Source organism: Echinops telfairi, unplaced genomic scaffold (genome assembly GCF_000313985.2).
Source record: "Echinops telfairi isolate 266 unplaced genomic scaffold, ASM31398v2 ScPeMD7_7463;HRSCAF=8501, whole genome shotgun sequence".
NCBI lineage: Eukaryota > Metazoa > Chordata > Mammalia > Afrosoricida > Tenrecidae > Echinops > Echinops telfairi.
Genome location: NW_022111363.1, coordinates 2,754,694 through 2,774,289, shown reverse-complemented (window position 1 = coordinate 2,774,289; position 19,596 = coordinate 2,754,694). Strand labels below are relative to the sequence as shown.

The 19,596-nt window shown below is 44.0% G+C and overlaps 1 protein-coding gene and 1 pseudogene across 1 annotated transcript in view; both read left to right on the top strand.

Annotated features, from left to right (window-relative positions):
* KMT2A (lysine methyltransferase 2A) overlaps positions 1-19,596 on the top strand; it is an 86,013-nt gene that overhangs the window by 52,911 nt on the left and 13,506 nt on the right. The window contains 13 exon segments of the mRNA XM_045283569.1: positions 212-299; positions 866-1,059; positions 3,197-3,303; positions 4,623-4,760; positions 6,000-6,158; positions 6,480-6,597; positions 6,695-6,773; positions 7,891-8,051; positions 8,631-8,813; positions 9,051-13,272; positions 13,886-13,966; positions 16,446-16,510; positions 17,807-17,977. Coding sequence (XP_045139504.1) covers positions 212-299; positions 866-1,059; positions 3,197-3,303; positions 4,623-4,760; positions 6,000-6,158; positions 6,480-6,597; positions 6,695-6,773; positions 7,891-8,051; positions 8,631-8,813; positions 9,051-13,272; positions 13,886-13,966; positions 16,446-16,510; positions 17,807-17,977 — 5,766 coding nt within the window.
* Positions 18,202-18,346, top strand: LOC115873131 (annotated as a pseudogene).

The window sequence follows — 19,596 nt, the reverse complement described above, 5'->3', positions numbered from 1 at the left end:
TCGTATTTTTAATGTCTCATCTGTGAGGAATTATCCCATGATCTGTTTTCTCCTCCTTTTTGCTTTGCGATGTGCATAAACCTTTTGGTTTAATTTGTCTCCCTGATTCTTTGAGAGGAAGTTGGTGAGTTGCCCCCGTCACCTTCAGAGGACGTGAAGTTGTTGCTTTGTCTGTGGTCTCCACTCGAATGCTTACATCTTCGATTTTATGTGTTTTTATTGTAGCAAATGGAGCGTGTTTTTCCATGGTTCAGTGTCAAAAAGTCGAGGTTTTGGGAGCCAAATAAAGTATCAAGCAAGTAAGTATTTCAGTAGAACTGTTTTTTGCTTCTTGTCAGCTAGCAATCTGAGCATTTCTAAATAACTTATTTGAAGACCCAGTTTTAAGATTTAAAAACGAATTAGATGAAAATGCCTTTTTAGTGTTGGTGTGGAGCTAACACTTCATGTTTATTATAGGCTAATGTCTATTTATTCAGTGTTTTTTAACTTATGTGTATAATAAATGTGTGATATGGCCTTATAATTGACCTTGCTGTAATTGTGTTTTGTTTTATTTCAAGTGGTACACTCTACTCCTTGAATTTTTCGTGTTTGAACTTTAAATTTTTACTCTAGCAAGTCCTTTGGATTCTTCAGTACAATTGCCAAGTGTTTCTGGGAGCTTAACCATCTTGAGCTTCTTTTTTCAAGTGTTTTTGGCTTGTATTTAAGTAGTTTTGGTATGGTGTGACTTGTTGCTGTATTCTGTGATTGAGTCAAGCAATGGGCCAAGACCCAATGCTGTTAAAAATATGATGCTCTTATAAACGTCTAGGTATCTTACAGGAGTGCAATAAATACTTGTTGGCTCAATTCTTTCCAGCAGTGGGATGTTGCCAAATGCAGTGCTTCCACCTTCACTTGACCATAACTATGCTCAGTGGCAGGAGCGAGAGGACCACAACCACACCGAGCAGCCTCCTCTGATGAAGAAAATCATCCCTGCTCCCAGACCCAAAGGGCCTGGAGAACCAGACTCACCCACCCCTCTACACCCACCCACGCCGCCCATTTTGAGTAAGGCGCTAAATGAATGTCATTATCCATTTCCCTCTGAATCTGAGGTTAAGTCAAAAAATACAAAAACCTTCATTAACCAAACTGTGAGGCTCTTTCCCCCTCCCTGTATCCTCGCTCTAGCTCAGCACACTTCTGAAGGGGGTGTCTCCATCCCTTGGCCCCAACTCCCCGAAGGGCTCTTTGCTCTTTGGGGTGTGCCCTGGCAGTGTTGGCATCCTTGGGGCACTTGTAGTAGTGTGTTCCTCTTCAGTGTTCTTTGTTTGGGGAACCAAAAAGTCTGCATGGGGAAGAAAAGGGTTAGGGCAGTGGTTATCTACCTTCCTAATGCCGGGACCCTTTAATACAGTTCCTCATGTTGTGGTGACCCCGCCCCCCGCCCCCCCCCCAACTATAACATTATTTTCATTGTTATTTCATAACTCATTTTGCTACTGTTCTGAATCAGGCGACCCTTGTGAAAGGATTGTTTAATCCCCAAAGGGGTCGAGACCCACAGGTTGCGGACCGCTGGGTTAGGGCTTGGGTGTGGTGTGGTTTTCCAACAAAATTCTTGTAGGATCTTTGAAGATTGAGTAGGTGCATTGTCATGGTGGGGGGAAACAATTCTTTGGCACAATTTTCCTGGCCTTTTTCTCATTAGTGCAGCTTTCTGGGGTTTTTAAAAAAAACTTTGTTAGTTTGGGTTGACTAGAGAAACAAATTCATGAAGACTCATGTGTATAAGAAAGAGCTTTATATACAAGAGCAATTGAATATTGAGAAAACATCCCAGCCCAGTCCAGATCAAGTCCGTAAGTCTGATATTAGTCCATATGTTCGATACCTGTCTACAAAGTCCTCTTCGGGAACACAAAACACATGCAGTGCAGGAAGATCACAGGCCAGTGGATGGGATGTCTTGTGGATTCAGTGGCTTGTAATCCTCTTAGCACTGGCAGGGGTCTCCTTGTGGTTGCTCCAGCTAGACTCTGGTTGCACCAGCATAACTCCATCAGGCTCGTTGGGAGTGATCGGAGAGAGAGAGAAACAGTCTTCCCGCATCCAAGGAGGAAAACAGGAGTTCCCAGAATCCTCAGGAGGCCATGCCCACACCTCATTGACATTGATCACTGAATCCTCAAGTTGACACCAGATGATGTAACTACCACAACTTCTTCATAAAAAGCCACCATGAGCACCCTGTGTCCATGAAAACCAATGATCAAAATTACCCCGTAGAACTCCCCAAACCAAGTTCACACTATACCAACTTATAGTGACTCTACAGAACTGGGTAGAACTGCCCCTGTGCATTTCTGAGACTGTAATTCTCTGTGGGAGTAGAAAGCTCCATCTTTCTCCCTCGGAGCGACTTGCAGGTAGCGGCCCAACGTGTAGTCACTTCCCCAGCAGCAGCTCTCCTGCTGGACGAGCTGCCATCAGCCTTTGAGTTGTCCTCTCCGCCCCAGCCGCTCAGAAGCCACTGTTTTGATTGGACCTTATTTTTAAGGTCCCCTAACACAACTCAGGGAGCCCTGATGGTGTAGTAGGTTTACCTTTTGGGCTGCTAACCGTAAAGTCAGCAGTTTGAGCCCACCAGCCACTTCTCAGGGAAAAACATGAGGCTTTCTGCTCTTGTAAAGATCTCTCGTCTTGGAAACCCAAAGGAGCAGTTCTGCTCTGTCATGCAGGGTCGTACTGAGTCAGCATCAACTGGATGGATGGCAGTGAGGGTGATCTTTTCTATTGCAACTAAGTCAAGCCTACTGAAAGAGCTTGCCTTTCGCCATCCACTGATGGCAAAAAACGTGTGTAAACACAGTTTACGTGCAGTAAACCCAGGTGGGTGTGCACTGGAACGCAATATTTTTTACTTACTCTTGGATATGTGAAAAGACTCTTCAAGTCATTGTTAAAAGTAAGAAGTCCTAATGATCTTTAAAAATAATAATAATAAAACCATTGTGTTTGTTTGACTTGGACATGACTAGGGAATCAATAATAATACGCTGAGCATTGTAGCATACATCATGAGATCATGAATTTTTTAAGGTATTTCTTTTATAGGCTGTTTAAGCAGAATTTTTGTTTTGTTTTTGTATTGAAAATAAGACATGGTATTGCTTATTTTAACCAATGTCTTTTGGGTCCCAAGATACTGACAGGAGTCGAGAAGACAGTCCAGAGCTGAACCCACCTCCAGGCACAGAAGACAACAGACAATGTGCGTTATGCTTGACGTACGGTGATGACAGTGCTAATGTAAGTACTTGGTACCCAGAGCCTGAATTATCCGAGATCCAAATTGGACGATGAGTCCTAGTTTTGTGTTTGGGTACCATTTGTTTGGTACATTTGTTTAATTCATGTTTATTTGTGACTTAGTTTGTGGCACTTGGAGTCTTGAATACTTAAGTTAAAGGATGATTTGCTTGTTAACCTTGTAGCCTGCTAGAGTTTCCTCGGAACAATTTCGTCAATCAAATACAAGTTGCATATTAAATAGCTGTGTTTAATGTTGTGTAGCACAAAGGTGAAGAGCCCAGATCTGGCAGGCTTCCTGGATTTCTTTCCATGCCTTACCACCTACTTGTTGAGCTCAAGCAAGCAGCTTAACCTCTCTGGGCCTGTTTCATCTTCCAAACGAGAGCAATTCTAACACCTCTCTCAGAGAGACCGAGAATTAACTGAAGTTATGTAGAGACTTCTTTAGTGTCTACCATGTAGTAAGCTTCAAAAAAAGTCTGTTAAACTGAGAACTGACTTTGAAATAGACTTTGTACAAGGTTCACAGTTTTATAAACGTATCACATATTGCTTACTTTAAACTTATAGAATAGTATTAGTCTTTGGAAAAAGTAATATACAAATAAAAGCAGAGACAGAGCAACCCTGGAAAATGGATTGTCGTTATTAATGTGCATTCCGAAGCTCACGGACCCACTTCCTTGAGGGTTTATTATTATTATTCTAGAATTTTATTTGTAGTTTTAATAAAAAAAATAGCCCATAAGCTAAATAAATCTAACTAAAAGCAAATGATAAAATGTAAATTCTAGGTATCAGTAAAGCATTCTTATTTTCTCTTTACCTGGGAATGAATAAACTTACATAAAACTAATTACTAGTAATGAGGCCAAACCCAGAACCCAGTTCACTCGACTCCCAATCAGTATACCTTTTTCCTTGATCAGACATTTTATTTTATACATCACAGGTCCTACTTGTCTGGAAACAGAAGCTAATGAGGGATGAAATGAGATTTTGTTAGGGTATATAAAGCAGATCTAGTAGGAACCTCAGAATCCTTTGGAAACAGTCTGTACCTTTTCTACCTTGAAAGCTATCCAAAGCTAAGACTTGGAAGGCTATTTCCAATCTAATTTATAATGTACTTGGGTAAGAGTTAGGAAGAACAAAACAAAACTGTCCTTAAACTCAAGATGTTCTATCCTCAAGCACTTTTTCCTCTAACCTGCTTCTCTTGAGGTGTCCTTGATTGAGATCAAGCATACACTGAAGGAAACCTTTTGGGCAATCTTTTCTTTCGGAAATTAGAAATCAGTCTCTTTATTTCACAGGATGCTGGTCGTTTGCTATACATTGGCCAAAATGAGTGGACACATGTGAATTGTGCTTTGTGGTCAGCGGAAGTGTTTGAAGATGATGACGGCTCACTAAAGAATGTACACATGGCTGTGGTCAGGGGCAAACAGTTGGTAAGAACTTGTGGGTCGAGTTTCCCTCTCAAGTTTCCAGATGTTCCCTCTGTGGCCCAGTGCTGACTCGTGGCTGTTCCCACAATGACTTTAGAGAGGTTCAAACTGAGATTGGTGACGCTGTCCGCAGACGAGTGCTCTGGCCCGTGGAGGAAGGAGGCAGAAGAAATCAGAAACAGTCATTTGGGGGATAGTTCAAATGTGTGTGGAAAGTGTTCATTGATGAAAGAATTTCTAGACATCAGTTACCTCTAAGATTCATAATATAATCCCACAAACAGATTTATGTCTAGAGAGAGCACTCAATACCAAGCGCTCAATAGCAGATGAGAGTAATTTTTAGAAGATGCATTTGGGAAGAAAGAGGAAAATGAAGGTCTATGAAAAAGAAACAAGAAAATAGCACATGCATAGGCACATAAGTTGTGTGGATGTCAGAAACAAACTTTCCCTGGAGAGAGGCCCGTATTGCCTATGGCAAAATAGGCTGGTGACTTGCGGGGCCAGTTGAAAGAAATCTTTGAATCCTAGGGTACGTTTGTGTTATTGCACTTAAGCCTGGTACTTAGAGCACCAGTATGTTTCTGCATTATGTGTCTCTCCCTAGAACTGAGCCTCGTTAGGACACAGAGAAGCTTTCCAGCACAGTGTTGGCTTCAGCATCGAAGCTTTCTTTCGTCTTCTCTAATCAACATGCCATCCCAGGCGGAAAGTAAAAATAAAAACAAAACGATTTTCGTGTTTAAAAACAAATACATATCAAATAGAAAGAAAATGTTTTGGAGATGTTGAGGGCAACATATGTACAAGTATGCTTCATACAATTAAATGATGGATTGTTATAAGATTTGTAAGAGCCCTCCCAATGGATTAATTAATAAAAAAAAAAAAGGAATTCTTTAAAAAAAACAAAACATAAAAATAAAGAGGTCTTTTACTGCAAAAATTTAAAAACAAACATTTAACTAATGCTTAAAAGAGGGGGTGGGGTGGGGGAACTCTTGTTTTGGCCCAGGTTCTAAATGAAAACTTTGGGTTTATATAAACTTATGTAAGGGAGAGGAAGAATTTGTACAGGAGGTTTTGTGACTCATAGTACTTCCTTGTGATGCAGCATATTACCAATATCAACAACAAAAAATTGTTGGACACTCGGGGTGGGGTGATTTTTATAGAGGAGAGGATGAATCCCAGAAACATCCCAAAGTCTAAACCGGACCTGCTCTGTTGGGATTTTAGAGATGTGAATTCTGCCAGAAGCCAGGAGCCACGGTGGGTTGCTGTCTCACATCCTGCACTAGCAACTATCACTTCATGTGCTCCCGAGCCAAGAACTGTGTCTTTCTGGACGATAAGAAAGTCTATTGCCAGCGGCACCGGGATTTGATCAAAGGAGAGGTGAGAGAGTTCCAGTTGCTTTTAAAACTCCTTAGGTGTTCAGGGAAAATAGACTGAAAAATAGCAAGATGGTAAAGTCTGTTTTGCCTTTCTCTTGATAATTCTTAGAAGTACATCTTATTATAAAGAAATACAGATGTTCTGCTAGGAAGGCAGAATGGGAGTACTCTCTGTGTGAGAATCCATGTAGTGAATATAATGTAGAAAGGGATAGCCTATTAATAGATACCTAATGTATTTCTTTATACACTTCTATATTTTATATTTACATGTATGTAAACGAGAGATATTTATATGTATTTAAAAATTGTTCTATTTGAGGTGGTTCCTGAGAATGGATTTGAAGTTTTCAGACGAGTGTTTGTTGACTTTGAAGGGATCAGCTTGAGGAGGAAGTTTCTCAATGGCTTGGAGCCAGAAAGTATCCACATGATGATTGGTAAGACTGGATCACTGGGCTACTTCACAGTCCTTAGTTCACAAACGAGCCTCCTCCTTAAGCTTCTCTAATCACTTATACTCTTCCTGAATGACAGGCTCGATGACGATTGACTGCCTGGGAATTCTGAACGATCTCTCTGACTGTGAAGATAAGCTCTTTCCTATTGGATATCAGTAAGTAGGATTATAAAGCGATAACCGACCTGAACACCGATGAGAGAACTTTAAGTGTAGAGATAATTGTTAGCTACTTTTAACAGTGACAGAAAATGTGAGTTACACTCACACTGACATTGTCAGCATAATCCCAGAATCACTTCTAAATAAACGTAAGCAGAAGACACACAACTGTGCAGGATCAATCTCTCAGGGTTCCCCTGAATCCCACTTCTCTGGATGCAAAAGTGAAGATAGTTGCGAACCAAACACTCCATGCCTCTTTCCCCAGTTTTATTTACATTTTTAGATCCTTCTAAGAATACAGTTGTGAGGAGTCAGAATCAACTCCGTAGCGTTTGGTTTGGTTTTGTCTCCTAAAATATAAAACTCCACAATAATAATCAAATTCTCCAGTAATCCTTCCTAAATGAAGTCATTTCTTTTTAAACAAAACTTTTATTAAGTTGCTAATACAAATTTTAAATTCTCCTAGCTCATTCTTTGCACACTCATCAAGCTATGTTTACCCCAATCTAGTCTGCATTCCAATTTTGATGGCACAGTCGCCTAGACTCTGCATTTAGCTGGTAATTCTTTGCGCAAACGAGTCTCCATCAGAGTCTGGCAATTTGAAGCCGTTTCATTTCCCTTGTCTTATGAGGCTTTTCTCCCAAGGAAACACCCTGGGACTGGCCTGTGTTTTATTTAAGACTTCGAGGCAGTCATGCGCTCTCAAAGACCCTAAGTGAATTCTTGTATGAGTTAGTATTTTCCCATGTGGGGGATCGAGGATACTTTACTGTGGTTTACAGCAGGGGTCCTCAAACCTTTTAAACAGGGGGCCAGTTCACTGTCAGACCCGTTGGAGGGCCAGACGATAGTTAAAATACTATGAATAAATTCCAATACACACGGCACTTATCTTATTTTGAAGTAAAAACCAAAATGGGGCAAAAACACCCGGCGGCCTGGATACATGTCCTCAGCAGGCTGTAGTTTGAGGACCTGCGGGCTGTAGTTTGAGGACCCCTGGTTTACAGTATGCTTACAATACACATTTTATAAGTCAAGGAAGCCAGGGCACCTAGAATGGAGGAGAGGTTTTGACAAGTGACCCCAATCTGTGTGGCAGGTGTTCCCGGGTCTACTGGAGTACCACAGATGCTCGTAAGCGCTGTGTGTACACGTGCAAGATAGTGGAGTGCCGTCCTCCAGTGGGAGAGCCAGACATCAACAGCACCGTTGAACATGACGAAAATAGAACCATCGCTCATAGCCCAACATCGTTTACAGGTTAGTTTTTATTCAAGCTGGGAAATGAAGTTTTGGGGAGGATTGTGATCTGAGGATGAGAGAGTTATTTATTTGAGACATCTCATTTGTCTCTAATTTGACATTTACCGAATACTTAGCTTTTTTTAATTTTTGCCGGTTTGATTCCCCACCCCAACAATCTTATTTATTTATTTATTTATTTACTAAGCATTTTATTGGGAGCTCTTACTTTTTTTCCCACTATTGAATGGAGGTGTTTTTTTTTAACTTCTTCCCTTTTTAGATTTAATGCGGTAAAATGTCTATAATTAGAACCTGGCCATTTTTACCAGTCATGCATGTACAATTCAGTGGCATTTATTGCATGCTCATTCCCCAGGCTCCAACCTCTGTACAAGTCAAACAGCAGCTGACTCCCTACTAACAGGTGCTAGTCTTGTCTCTCGGATGAATGCTTCAGTGACCTTGGACGTCATTTGAGTGCTGTTTTCCAAATTATCCCACCACCGTGAACATGTCTTCAATGTGCTTTAAGCAGAAGCTCCCAATTCCCCTAAGGAGAACTTTTAATATACGCTCGTTTGTTTTCTACCACAGAAATGTCCTCTAGAGAGAGTCAAAACACAGCTGAACTTGTGGCTCCTTCATCACCAGACCGGCCTCACTCTCAGACCTCCGGCTCCTGTTTCTATCACGTCATCTCAAAGGGCCCACGGAGGCGAACACCCAGTTATTCTCCAACACAGAGATCCCCTGGCTGCCGGCCATTGCCTTCTGCAGGTAAAGGACTTCATTGACCCATTTGATCCAAAGTGAGCCCCGAGACTACTTTCCAATTCCTTCGGGCAACTTTGTCTCGATGACTTTTGCTAACTGAAACTGTAGCTTTTCAACTATTGATAAAGAGCTGTATATCTATAGATGTGGATTGTTTGTATAGCCACGACACTGACACCAATGCCTACAACACATTGATTCTACCTGTAGTAGACTTCATTATGTTTCTCTCTCGTTTAGGAGGTCCTACCCCAACCACTCATGAGATAGTCACAGTGGGCGACCCCTTACTGTCCTCTGGACTTCGAAGCATTGGCTCCAGGCGTCACAGTACTTCGTCCTTGTCCCCTCAGCGGTCCAAACTGCGGATAATGTCTCCGATGAGCACTGGGAATGCTTACTCCAGGAGCAGTGTCTCCTCGTTTGCTCCGACCTTTGGGACGGCAACAGATCTTGGAACAAGTGCCAAAGCTGTTGATCATGTCTTAGGGTCACCGAATTCAAGCACCAATTTAGGGCAGACCATTCCCACCTCTTCCCACTTTCCAAGGACACTGGCTTCTGTAGGCACTAAAAGCAGCCGCTTGGATGGGTCTCCACCGTCAGAAATGAAACATGCCGGTGCTCCAGACTCGGGGTCTAAGAGCTCCTCTCTGAAGGGAGAGAAGACCAGAGTGCTCAGTTCCAAGAGTTTTGAGGGAGCTGCACATCATGTGGCTTACCCTGGAATTCCTAAACTGGCCCCACAGGCCCATAACACAACATCTGGAGAATTGAATGTTAGTAAAACCGGAGCTTTTGTCGAACCCTCTTCAGTGCCGTATCCGTCTAAAGAGACCCTCTCCTTCCCATCACTCCATTTGAGAGGGCAAAGGAGTGACCGAGGACAACCTATGGATCCTACCCAATTGGCAAAGTCCTCCTCCGATGATGAGACTGAGATCAGAGCTTTGAAACTCTCTGAAGGGAGCGACAGACCGTCTCTCATACGCGAGCGCATGGGAGGGAGTTCCAGAGACAGGAGACACAAAGGGAAAAAGTCTGGTAAAGAAACTTCCAAAGAAAGGCATTCCATGAAATCTTTTTTGGAACCTGGTCAGGTGACAACTGTCGAGGAAGGGAACCTAAAGCCAGAGTTTACTGATGAGGTTTTGACTCCTGAGCTTATGGGGCAACGACCGTGTAATAATATTTCTTCTGATAAGATTGGGGATAAAGTCCTTTCTATTCCAGTAGAAGGATCTTCCAAGGAATCACAGACACCCCGGAAGCGCACGGTCAAAGTAACACTGACCCCTCTAAAAATGGAAAGTGAAAGTCAGTCCAAAAATACCTTGAAAGAAAGTAATCCTGCATCCCCTCAGCAAGGAGAGTCAGCATCGCCGGCAGAACCAGTTTCAGCCTCGGAAAGTCCAGGAGACGGTCCAGTGGCCCAACCGAGCCCCCACGATACCTCATCCCAAGAATCTCAGAGTAACAACTATCAGAATCTTCCAGTGCAAGACAGAAACCTCATGCTTCCAGATGGTCCCAAACCTCAAGACGATGGCTCTTTTAAGAGGAGATATCCTCGTCGCAGTGCAAGGGCCCGTTCTAACATGTTCTTTGGGCTCACTCCGCTCTATGGAGTCAGATCCTACGGTGAAGAAGACATTCCATTCTACAGCAGCTCAACGGGGAAGAAACGAGGCAAGAGATCGGCGGAAGGACAGGTGGATGGGGCTGATGATCTCAGCACGTCAGATGAAGATGACTTATACTATTACAATTTCACTAGAACAGTGATTTCCTCGAGTGGAGAGGAACGGCTGGCATCTCATAATTTATTTCGGGAGGAGGAACAATGTGATCTTCCCAAAATTTCACAGTTGGACGGTGTTGATGACGGGACAGAGAGCGACACTAGTGTCACAGCCACGACAAGGAAAAGCAGCCAGATTCCAAAGAGAAACGGTAAAGAGAATGGAACTGAGAACTTGAAGCTTGACCGACCTGAGGACACCGGTGAGAAAGAACACGTCCTCAAGGGCTCTGCCGGCCACAAGAACGAGCCAAAGATGGATAACTGCCACTCTGTGAGCAGAGTGAAAGCTCAGGGGCAGGACTCCCTGGAAGCTCAGCTCAGCTCGTTGGAATCAAGCCGCAGAGTCCACACAAGTACCCCCTCGGACAAAAATTTACTGGATTCCTATAACACGGAGCTTCTGAAATCCGATTCGGACAATAACAACAGTGACGACTGTGGGAACATCCTGCCCTCAGACATCATGGACTTTGTGCTAAAGAACACCCCATCCATGCAGGCTTTGGGGGAGAGCCCAGAGTCGTCGTCTTCGGAACTCTTGAATCTGGGTGAAGGTTTGGGTCTCGACAGCAATCGTGGGAAAGACATGGGTCTTTTTGAAGTCTTTTCCCAGCAGTTGCCAACAACAGAACCTGTGGACAGCAGTGTCTCTTCCTCGATCTCGGCGGAGGAGCAGTTTGAATTGCCACTAGAGCTGCCATCTGATCTCTCCGTCCTGACCACCCGGAGCCCCACTGTCCCGAGCCAGAACCCTAACAGGCTAGGTGTAATCTCGGACTCGGGGGAGAAGAGAGTACCCATCACTGAAAAATCTGTGGCCTCCTCCGAAGGTGACCCAGCACTGTTGAGTCCAGGAGTAGATCCAACCCCTGAAGGGCACATGACTCCTGATCATTTTATCCCGGGACACATGGATGCAGACCACATCTCCAGCCCCCCTTGTTCCGTGGAACAAGGCCATGGCGCCAATCAGGATTTAACTAGAAACAGTAGCACCCCTGGCCTTCAGGTACCTGTTTCCCCTACTGTTCCTATCCAGAACCAGAAATATGTGCCCAATTCCACTGATAGTCCCGGCCCCTCTCAGATCTCTAATGCCGCTGTCCAGACCACGCCACCCCACCTGAAAGCAGCCACCGAGAAACTAATTGTTGTGAACCAGAACATGCAGCCACTTTATGTTCTCCAAACCCTTCCAAATGGAGTGACCCAAAAAATCCAGTTGACCTCTTCTGTTAGCTCTGCACCCAGTGTGATGGAGACAAATCCTTCGGTGTTGGGGCCCATGGGAAGTGGCCTTGCTCTAGCCGCAGGACTAACTCCAAGCTTGCCAGCTTCTCAGCCTTTGTTCCCTCCTGCTGGCAAAGGATTGCTCCCCGTGCCTCCTCATCACCAGCACTTACATCCCTTCCCTGCAGCCACGCAAAGTAGCTTCCCCCCCAACATCAACAGTCCTCCTTCAGGCCTCCTCATTGGGGTTCAGCCCCCTGCAGATCCCCAACTGTTGGTTTCAGAAGCCAGCCAGAGGACAGATCTCAGTACCGCAGTGGCCACTCCATCCTCTGGACTCAAGAAAAGACCCATATCTCGTCTGCAGACCCGAAAGAGTAAAAAGCTTGCTCCCTCTAGTACCCCTTCCAACATTGCCCCTTCCGAGGTGGTGTCCAACATGACATTGATTAACTTCACACCCTCCCAGCTCTCCAACCATCCCAATCTGTTAGATCTGGGCTCACTTAATACTTCCTCTCACCGAACTGTCCCCAACATCATAAAAAGGTCTAAATCTGGCATCATGTATTTTGAACAGGCACCCCTGTTACCACCGAGTGTGGGAGGCACTGCTGCCACCACGGCGGGCACGTCAACCATAAACCCGGATACTAGCCACCTCTCATCAGGGCCCGTGTCTGGCTTGGCCTCTGGCTCCTCCGTTTTGAATGTCGTGTCCATGCAAACTACAACAGCCCCTACGAGTAGCGCGTCCGTTCCAGGGCACGTCACGTTAACCAACCCAAGGCTGCTTGGTAACCCGGATATTGGTTCAATAGGCAATCTTTTAATCAAAGCTAGCCAGCAAAGCCTGGGGATGCAGGACCAGCCTGTGGCTTTACCGCCAAGTTCAGGAATATTTCCACCATTGGGGACATCACAGACTCCCACTACTGCCGCAATGACAGCGGCGCCCAGCATCTGTGTGCTCCCCTCAACTCAGACCACAGGCATAGCAGCTGCTTCACCATCAGGGGAAGCAGAAGAACACTATCAGCTTCAGCACATGAACCAGCTCCTTGGCAGCAAAACCGGGATCCTCTCCTCCCAGCGAGATCTTGATTCTGCATCAGGGACCCAAGTATCCAATTTTACCCCGGCAGTTGATGCTCCTACTAGCACAGGGCTAGAGCAGAACAAGGTTGTACCCTCAGCTATGCAAGCCAGCTCAGCCTCTCCTGGAGGCTCGCCATCACCTGGACAGCAGTCTGCAAGCCCCTCTGTGTCGGGTCCCACTAAATCCAAACCAAAAATCAAACGGATCCAGCTGCCTTTGGACAAAGGGAATGGCAAGAAGCACAAAGTTGCCCATTTGCGGACCAGTTCTTCTGAAGCACACATTCCAGACCAAGAAGCCAGCACAGCCCCACCGACCTCAGGCACAGGGTAAGTCTTCCAGATAGGCCCGGGGCTGAGATCCGCGGGCTCTGGGCTAGAGGCTGTTGAAGAGGCAGGCTTATGGGAAGGGCACTCCTCTGGGCAGGTTGCATTGCTTGAGGGAAATCTGGAATGATTTTTTTCCCCCTCCTGGTTGTGATGTTTTGTTTTGTTTTGTTTTGTTTTTTTAAAATCATACATCAGAGGTGAGTTGTCTCAGCTGTAATCACACCTCTGTTCTTTGATCTGAAACAGTGCTGCTCTTGGTTCCAGTTTCTATTTTTGCTGAGGTATAAGAGCTAGAAAATGATCGTTTTTGTCTGGAGGGCAGAGCTACCTGCTACAAACCCTGAGGGCTTTCTTTTTAAAAGAAATGTATCCTTGAAGTATAACAAACATAAAGCCCACATGCAACCTCGACTCAGATTGAGATAGTGAGCATTTCGAGCTCCCAGAAGGCTCCTAAGCACTGATCCTAACCTCTGTCACAACAGGTAAGTGTTGCCCACTCATACGCTTTGTCACGTCCTGATGGAGTTGTGAGTTTAGATTTGCCTGCATATTTAAAGGTATCTACTTACGAGTGGTTTTTCTTGAAATGACATAAATAATTCTGTTCCAGGACTCCAGGTACAGAGGCTGAGCAACAGGATAAAGCTAGCGCGGAACAGTCATCAGAGCAGGAGTGTGGGCAGCCTTCCAGGTCAGCTGAAAAGGGATTTCTGTAGGGTTAAGCCTTTAATTACCCCCCCCCCCCGCCCCCTCTGAGGTTTTAAAGAAATAGTTATTTCTGATTGGTATTAATTTTTGTTTTGGTGTCAAAGAATTTTTTTGTTGTTCTGTATGCGGGAGTAGTACAAGGTTATAAGGAAAGCATAGAATTATGCAGAAGAACAGATAATGGTTCCAGCACCTGTGTGTCCTCTAGTCTTTGGAGATAGTCATTGCGAATAACAGTTTGCTTTATCTGTGGGTGTTCTGTGCATATATGCATTGTCTGGGTTATCTTGTGCTGGTGTAACAAATACTTTAAGTGGCTGACTTTAACAAACAAAATTACTCTCTCACACGTTACAAGACGAAGTCTGCTTTCAGACTACTCTCTCTAGGGAAGACCTTCTCCCTTTGTTCGCTCTGGGAGGTGGTCCTTGTCTCCATCTGTGGACTTGACATCCCTTAGAGGTCTCCCTGTATCTTGGCACTCTTCTCCTTTGTCTGTGATCTTGGGTACAAAGGACACACTTTGCTTCTAGCGTTCTTGGTGATACTGGTCTCTCTCCTGTGCACCCTCTATCGTTTACGTTATTGTGAAATAGAAGGTGATGGAGGCCATCCCCCAGAGAAACTCCCTTTACATCAGATGAGGAATATGAGCCACGTCAAGAGGTTGCCGCCCATCCTGATCACCTCAGGTCTGATCAGACTGAGCACGTGAGATCACATGATGAGGGGTAATTACATATCACTTAACCTCCAGGCCACTGAGAACCATGGCATAGTTGACACGTGTTTTGGGGAGATGCAATTTAATCCATGGCACATGTATTCGTGGTATATATGAATGTGCATTTTTTACATAAGAGGAACAATATTGTAGTACTCTGAACTTGCTTTCTCCACATATTGTATGAAATCTGTGTTAGCAATTACAGGCAGTTTTTAAAAAATTGTTTTGACATACAGTTCATGTATGTATGACGTACAGTTCCGTGGTTTGAATATATTTTTTCAATTGTGCAGTCATCACTACAATCAATTGCAGAATATGTTCTTCATTTTTGTGCTCGTCGTTATCAGCTCTCCTCTTTCTTGCAACCTCCCCTATCATGACCCTAGGAAATTATTCATCTAGTTACTGCTCCTACATCTGCCTGTCTTGGATTTCATATCAGAAAATCTTACCCCTAAATCCCCAACAATAACAAAATAAAACACAGAAAAACTTTACTCCAAAGGAAAGCTGAAAATAATAAAAACTAGAGCAAATTTTAAAGTGGTTCAAAAGGTACAACAAATGATAAGATGTTAAATTTTAGCCATATATCTGTTCATTCTCTTTCTGATGCACTGTCTGAGGGCAAAGCTTTTGACATCCCTGGTCAATGGTCCAAGGGAGTTCAGGGTAGCCTTAATCACTCTGGGGATTTTTGCAAATAAAAAATTTAAGTTCTAATATATTTCCCTCTTCTGATCTTGGATTTTATTATTTACAATCCCTGAATCACATAGACTGATGTGCTTCTTCCATGTGGGTTTAACTGACACCTCACCTGGATGACAGCTTGTTTTTAAGACAAGCTTTTAAGATTTCCGATGCTATTCTTTCTGATAGCCCAGCACCATTTGACTTCTTCGTGTGTGTGTGTGTGTGTGTGTGTGTGTGTGTGTGTGTGTGTGTTGATGGCTATTTCTAATTCTATTGTACAGACAGATCAGTTTTCCAAAGTGAATGGTACTGCCCCCTGGGGGGTGCTGGAAAAATCCAGGGGCTGCAAAAGTAGATAACTATACTTTAATCCTGGATTATACGTTATAGTACAAAGGTTTTTCATTGCCAAGGGGGCTGCTGATTAATTGTTTTTCTGAAAGTGAGGCAGTAGGCCAAATACGTTTGGCAACCTATGGTATAGATCCAGTAATATATTTAGCTAGTCCCCTATTAATATACATTTGGATTGTTTCCAGGATTTATTTAGCTTCTTTTTTTTTTTTTTTAATGGTGGTGGTTTAGTAACTCATGCAGCTTACTTTTCTTTGTAGATAACACAGCTAATTATTTAAGTAGCTACAGGACTATTTCTGACCTGTGTCTCTTTTTTTCTTTCCTAATACCAAAGGAATAAGATCATTCCAAGGATCAGAAACTTAATGTCAGTGTTTATACAGGACTATGATGGTGGTTCTCAACCTTCCTAAGGCCACGACCCTTTCATACAGTTCATGTTGTGGTGATTTCCCCACCCCAACTATAAATTTTTTTCGCTGCTACTTCATAACTGTCGTTTTGTTACTGTTATGAATCGGGCAACCCTGTGAAAGGGTCGTTCAACACCCCAAGGGGTCGCAACCCACAGATTGAGAACTGCTGCTCCACAGGAAGCCTGGTTCATTTTCTAATGGTTTTGTTTAAGAAGCACCTGGTAACGAGGGCTCACCTGTGATTTTCTTTTCTTTTCATCCAGGCAAGCAGCTGTTCTTCCAGAGATTCAGGCAACACAAAACCCAGCAAGCGAACAGGAGAGTGCAGGTGCGTGGGTGGATAACAGCTTAGAATCGGAGAATGTGAACGCTAAAAGGCCAATACAAATGATCTGCTGCACCACCTGGTTTTCTTTAAAAAAAAAATTTTTTTTTTTGCAAAGTCAATGCGCGTGCCAAAGTTGTAGAGTGAAACAGAGCACTTTTGTTCCGGTGCAGTGCCCTCGCACTGCATTACCTGTGGTCATCTGACAACTGAAGGACGCAAAGCTAAACCCCAAAATACTCTTTTGCTATACTCGCTCTAGTTACTTAAATAGCTGATTATAACCCGGCTTCATCCATTAATTGTGACTGTTGAAAACCAACCTTTTTTATTGTGCCCGTCTCATTTGCTTACGTACCAGATAACCTTCATAACCTAACGTTCGGTTCTAATGAATTTGATCTGCAAACACTCGTTAGTTAATGATTAGAGAGGTGTGGATGTAATTCTTTGCCCAGTTCCATAGATCCCATAGTGAATGTGCCCACAAAAGAACCAGGTAGAGAAAACGCTTAGGCATGAGATCTGCCATGTTGTCACACTGCTGGTTTGCTCATTCCTTAAGGATTGGTACATCTCATAAAAGAAGGTTCTGAGGGTTGATGATTCAAAGCACAGGCTCTGGTGGGTTGAATCCCAGCTTTACCCCTTCTCAGCTGGATGAACTAGTTACTTAGCTTCTCAGCCTCAGTTTTCTCATGGTTAAAATGGAGGTGATTGCATCTACCTCATTGAATTGTTGTGAGATTTATGACTTCCCAAAAGAGTGCCTTATAGTTAGTGGTCCTTCATACATAGTAACCATTATTTGTTGGCTTTGACTGTTGAGGGCAGTTTCTCATTGAAGAACTGGAATAGAAACATTACTAGACACAAAACAAAACAAAACAATGCTAGTTTAGTCACTCACTAGCACAAAGGGTTCTGTGTTTGGCTGCTAACTGAGAAGTTGGGAGTTCAAACCCAACCACCTGTGGTTCCTGGGTGGACAGATCTGAGATCTACTTCTGTAAAGATGACAGCCAAGAAACCCTATTGGGCAAGTCTCCTCTGTCACTTGGGGGTCTCTGTGAGCTAGAATTGACTAAGACCCCTAACAACAACAACAACTATGACCAAAGGCAAGCTGCTCTGCATCTTTGAGCCTCAGCTTTGTTATCTGTCAAACGAGCACAATAATACCAACAGAACGTCACTAGGCTCAGAGATGATGTGTGTGACCTGCACTGCGCATTGTTGGTGCTCAAAAAGCATTTCTCGTGGCCATCGCTTTGGCCCTTACCCTTCTCTCTTTCTTAGAGCCTAAGACGGCCGCAGAAGAAGAAAGTAATTTCAGCTCCCCGCTGATGCTTTGGCTCGAGCAAGAACAAAAACGGAAGGAGAGCATTGCTGAGAAAAAGCCAAAGAAAGGACTTGTGTTTGAAATTTCCAGTGATGACGGCTTTCAGATCTGTGCTGAAAGCATAGAAGGTGAGCAGATTCAATTAGGGTGACCCACCAGCACAGGCCCTGCTGCGGCTAGAGCTACATTTTACCAGCCATTGATGTGGACAGATTCTTGCTAGATGCTATGGAAGCTACTTTTAGAACCATTATACATTTTCTTTATCCTTGAGAAGTTAGTCTTATTGAAGAAATATGAGGGGTCCTCAAAAAGTTTGTGTAAGAATGTAATTTTAAAATTAAATAGACGAGGCCTTTGTGTTGCCCATTTACTTTCGGAAACTTGTGAATGTGGTGTCAAAAAAGGCATAAATTAAATTCTTTTGCAGCCCCTCCCCCCCCCCAATTTAAATACACATCTTTCATTTCTCAGCATAAGCTCCAACAAGGTCAGGACTCTTTTGTAAACAATGAAACCAGCTGTTTAGTCCATCCTGTAGGAACCGAGAATCCTGAGAATTTGAGCAAGTCACAGTGATCCTTTTTACATTCGTACCTGAATTAAAATGAGCTCAGTCGGTAGAGCATGAGACTCTTAATCTCAGGGTCGTGGGTTCGTGCCCCACGTTGGGCGCCATATGCCAGAAGAAGCCAGCTTCTAGCACAATCACTACCGGTTTGGTAGGCGCAATTGTACAGCGATAATAAGTAAATATTATAGTAAAGTTATAGAGAGCATGAGAGATAAAAGAGATATATAGAAATAAATGGAGTCAGACACATTTCATGGTAGCATGCTCACCTCAGCCCCGCTTGGTAATCCACGTGGAGGGAGTGAGAGCGAACTTTAATGCTCCCCAAGCTTTTATACTCTCTGGGGACATTGGGGACGTGCAAGCCCCCACATTACAGGTGAAGACATACGTCACAGGAAAGGGTTGTGCTACAGATATTACTGTGGATGGGAGGGGGTGATCTAGGGACATATGCGCTATGGAAGGAGGAGGGATTGGGGGTGTACATGCGGCAAGATAGGCAGATCCTAGATTTCTGGTAGCAGCTTAACTTGATTTTGGGTCTCCATAGGAACCATTATCATTTGGGTGTGAACTCCGCCCACAGGAACCAAACTAATGGCCTTAGGCTCCAGAGTGGTAACCCATTGTCTCTAGCATCAGGGAGCAGACCCACCCCCTGTGGTGGGATGAGACAGCAGTCTGGCAGCAAGTATCTGACTTCCCCCCACAGCCTGCAAATATTTTTTTAAGATTAGGTAACCACCACCACCCAAAAAAAGTCAGAAGGAGCCAAATCAGCACTCTAAGGAAGATGCCTAGTGACTTCTCATCGAAACGCCCACAAAAATTGCCATCATTTGATTAGAGGAACAGATGGGAGCATTGTCATAATGGAGACGTGCTCGCTGATGGAGCCTTCCCTGGGCTTTTCTGCTAACGCTTTGGCTAACTGTCCTAAAGCACTCACATCATTAGTAGGTGTTACTGTTTGGGCCTCCAGAAAACCTACAAGCAAAATGCCTTTAATGTCCAAAACACTGTTCCATGACCTTTGCTCTTGACTTTTGCTCTGACTGGACCACTTCCACCTCCGGGTGGCCCTTGCTTCGGTTGTGCGTTGTCTTCAGAGGCACACTGTAAAACCCTGTCTCATCTCCTTTTATAATTATTCCAGGAAATACTGCAGGA